The sequence below is a fragment of the Aristolochia californica genome, unplaced genomic scaffold (assembly GCF_029961685.1).
Source record: "Aristolochia californica isolate CCGP_79_NKW_82.1479 unplaced genomic scaffold, dmAriCali1.0.hap1 SCAF_3, whole genome shotgun sequence".
Classification (NCBI taxonomy): domain Eukaryota; kingdom Viridiplantae; phylum Streptophyta; class Magnoliopsida; order Piperales; family Aristolochiaceae; genus Aristolochia; species Aristolochia californica.
In genome coordinates this window covers 24,262,416-24,265,877 of record NW_027181992.1, presented here as the reverse complement: position 1 = coordinate 24,265,877, position 3,462 = coordinate 24,262,416, and the positions used below count along the sequence as shown (strand labels likewise).

The 3,462-nt window shown below is 43.5% G+C and overlaps 1 protein-coding gene across 1 annotated transcript; it reads left to right on the top strand.

The window, feature by feature from the left end:
- Positions 1-2,568: 2,568 nt before the first annotated feature.
- On the top strand, positions 2,569-3,141 carry LOC137959479 (uncharacterized). The gene has a single exon (XM_068806846.1). It carries the CDS (start codon positions 2,569-2,571, stop codon positions 3,139-3,141), a length of 573 nt encoding a protein of 190 aa, XP_068662947.1.
- The last annotated feature ends 321 nt before the right edge of the window (positions 3,142-3,462 follow it).

Genomic DNA, 3,462 nt, shown 5'->3' with positions numbered 1-3,462 from the left:
TCATATATATCAAGTCTGGAGTGGAGCATTTAGAGCATTTAAGGATTGTTTTTGAATTATTATGAGCACATCAGCTCTATTTAAAACAATCCAAATGTTCATTTGCGACTTCGCATGTGGCTTATCTTGGTCACATTATCTCCCATGAGGGGGTCACGGTTGATCCCGAGAAGATTCAAGTTATTCATGATTGGCCACAGCCATAGTCTTGCTCAGATTTACCGGGTTTTTTGTGTCTTGCGGGATACTACCACAAGGCAGCACCCTTAACAAGTCTCCTCAAGAAGAATTCTTTTCTCTAGACTAAGGAGGCCACATAGTCATTTGAGGCCCTCAAATCTGCTCTCGCCTCCACCCATGTATTAAAACTTCCTAATTTTGATGAATTATTTGTGGTTGAGTGCGACATTTCTGGTGGGGGCATTGGGGCCGCCTTACAGTAGCAGGCACATCCTATTGCGTATTTTATCAGACAATTGGCAGTCCATCATCACAAACTGGCAGCATATGAACTGGAATTGATTGGGTTGGCCAACGCGGTCCAACACTGATGGCCTTATTTATGGGGTCAGGCATTTATTATCCGCACTGATTACTATAGCCTTAAATTCTTACTGGAATAACTTCTGACGACATCGCCACATCTGCACTGGATCAGTAAGTTGTTGAGTTTTGACTTTTTGGTGGAATACCGTGTGAGGAGATTGAACAAGTCGGCAGATGCCTTGTCGCAGCGTTTTAAAAATCAGAAGTTGGTCTATTCTCTCAGTCAGCCGAGATTCCACATCCTTCACTTGGTGAGAGAAGCGCATGCCACTCTTCCTGATCTCTAAGAGCTACATTGGAAAATTTCAGCAAGCACAATGGAATCGAAGTGGTTCATCCAGGATTCACTTATTTATTACAAACAACGGCTTTTTCTACCCCTTAGTTCCGAGTTAGTTCCAGCTATTCTCTCTGCCTACCATGACAACACACATGAGGGTATCCAAAAGACGTTGCACAAAATTCAGGCTGACTTGTATTGGCAAGCCATGAAGACCTCCATTACGACTTATGTAGTAGCCTGTCAGGTCTGATAACGCAAAAAAGCTGAGCACTTGAGTCCAGTTGGTCTTCTACAGCCTCTTGCCCTTCCTACCCAGGTTTGGGCTGATATTTCGATGGATTTTGTTGAAGGTCTTCCACAGTCCTCTGACAAATCAATACTCTTTGTTGTGGTAGATAGGTTCTCCAAGTACGAACATTTTATTCCACTAGCTCATCCTTATACAGCTACACGGGTCTCACAGACTTTCCTGTTGCAGATTATCCTCTTACATGGCATTCCATAATCGATTGTGAGTGATCGAGATGCGGTCTTCATGAGCACCTTTTGGTGGGAACTCTTTTGTTTGAGTGGTACTAAATTGAAATTCTCCTCCGCATATCATCCTCAGACAGATGGTCAGACCGAGGTGGTTAACCGTACCATTGAGATGTATCTACGGTGCTTGGTGGGCGATCGTCCAAGACAATGGGTTGAATGGCTACCGTCGGCCGAGTACTGTTACAACACATTGTTCCACTCTGCATTGCAATCCACTCTTTTTAGGGTTCTATATGGCTAGGATCCCCCTCACCTTCTCTCGTATACTCCAGGGTCCACCCGAGTGGACGCTATTGATCAGGCACTCTGTTGTGGACTCAATAGCACACCGAGTCACACAACGAAGGAGACAACAACAACTCACTCAATAAGATTTATTTCTTATATTTCTTTGAGTAGGATTTATTTCTTATATTTTTTTAAGTAGGAGTTATTTCTAATTACTTTATATGTAAGGGCATTATGGGGAATTATTGTAACCCTAACCCTAAAACTCCTTAACGTGACCTATTTAAGGGAAATGTATGAATGAAATAGGTAAGCTTTGAGATTTTAGAATAACCTAGTCTAAACAGGTTGAGATCACTTCTTGATCTCGAGTTAGGGTTTACTCCAAAAATCCAACCTATCCTTCACCCTCCATTGCCATCCATCTTCACCCAAATTCATCCCTCATCATCTATACTAAGAAGAGGAGCTTCCTGCCACTTTTCCGAGCTCAAAGAGAGGGTCTTCCCTCATCATCAGCGTCAACAACAAGCTTGGTTCAATTCCCACTTGACGAGCAGCAAAGAAAGGAGAATTCGGGTTCTTTCACTTAAAGGATTAGAACCACTCTTCTTGCTGGAAGAGCATCAAGGAAACAGAGCAAGGGAAGCCGACAACGTGAGCCAAGGCTGTCCCCCTAAGCTAGGCTTCAAGTCCTAGAACGAGCTGCATCAAATCAGGGTTGAAACCTTGATTTACATGAGCAAGAACAGGTATTCCTCCCTTATCTCTCTACCTGAATTAATTCCATTATAGCTATAACTTTAGCACTAGAATGAGTTCATAAAAAGGGAGACTGATCACTGGTGGAAGATTACCCAAAGAAGGGATCTTTAACCCTCCTTACCGAGTCCTGCAACTCAGTACTAGTGCTGTATTCACAATTGCCACGCCGTGTTACTCGATCCATGACTCGGGACCATAACACACTCATGGACCGTGATCTACTATTACAGCATATTACAAAACGCCTACGGACAACTCAAGTTCACATGAAATATGTCTACGACAAAGGCCACCGTGAGGTCTCCAACGAGGTAGGGGATTATGTGTGGTTACGGCTCCAACCATACAGCCAGCAGTTTCTTGAGGGACCACCACGACATAAGATCTCACCCAAAATTTTTGGGCATTTTCCCGTCCTTCGCCTCCTGGGGCTAGTCACCTATCAACTCCAACTGCCAGCCATGGCCAAGCTTCATGTCTCAATCTTGAAACCACATACAAGGTCTCTGCCTACATCTACTCCATTCCTCCCACCGGTTGACAATAGAGACATTATTCTTACACCAGCTGCAGTGTTACGCGCATGGTTAATCAATTACCAATGGGAGATTCGTGTTCAGTGGACGGATACTGAACCAAAGGCAGCAACATGGGAGCACGTTGACATCTTCAAACAGGTCTACCCAGCTTTTGAACTTGAGGACAAGCTCTTTCTCCTAGGAGAGGCAGATGTTGTGGACTCAATAGCACACCGAGTCACACAACGAAGGAGGCAATAACTTTCTGAGTTCATTAGTTATAATTATATTGCTTTAAGCAGAATTTATTTCGAATTTTGTAAGGAGTATGGTCGTAGGGTCAATTTTGTTATTCTTTTAGCCCTAAAACACTTATGACGTCAACCCTATTTAAGGGGTAAAGAAATAGAGAAAAGGCAAGCATTGAGAATTAGGTTAAACAGGCTTGGGACTCACCTTGATGAGTTCTAGGGTTGGAGATCTCCCTTGAGGATCTCGAGGTATAGGTTTCCTCAAAAACCTGCATATTCATCCTCCATTGATCATCACTTTTCATCCATCCTCCATTGATCCATACCGAGC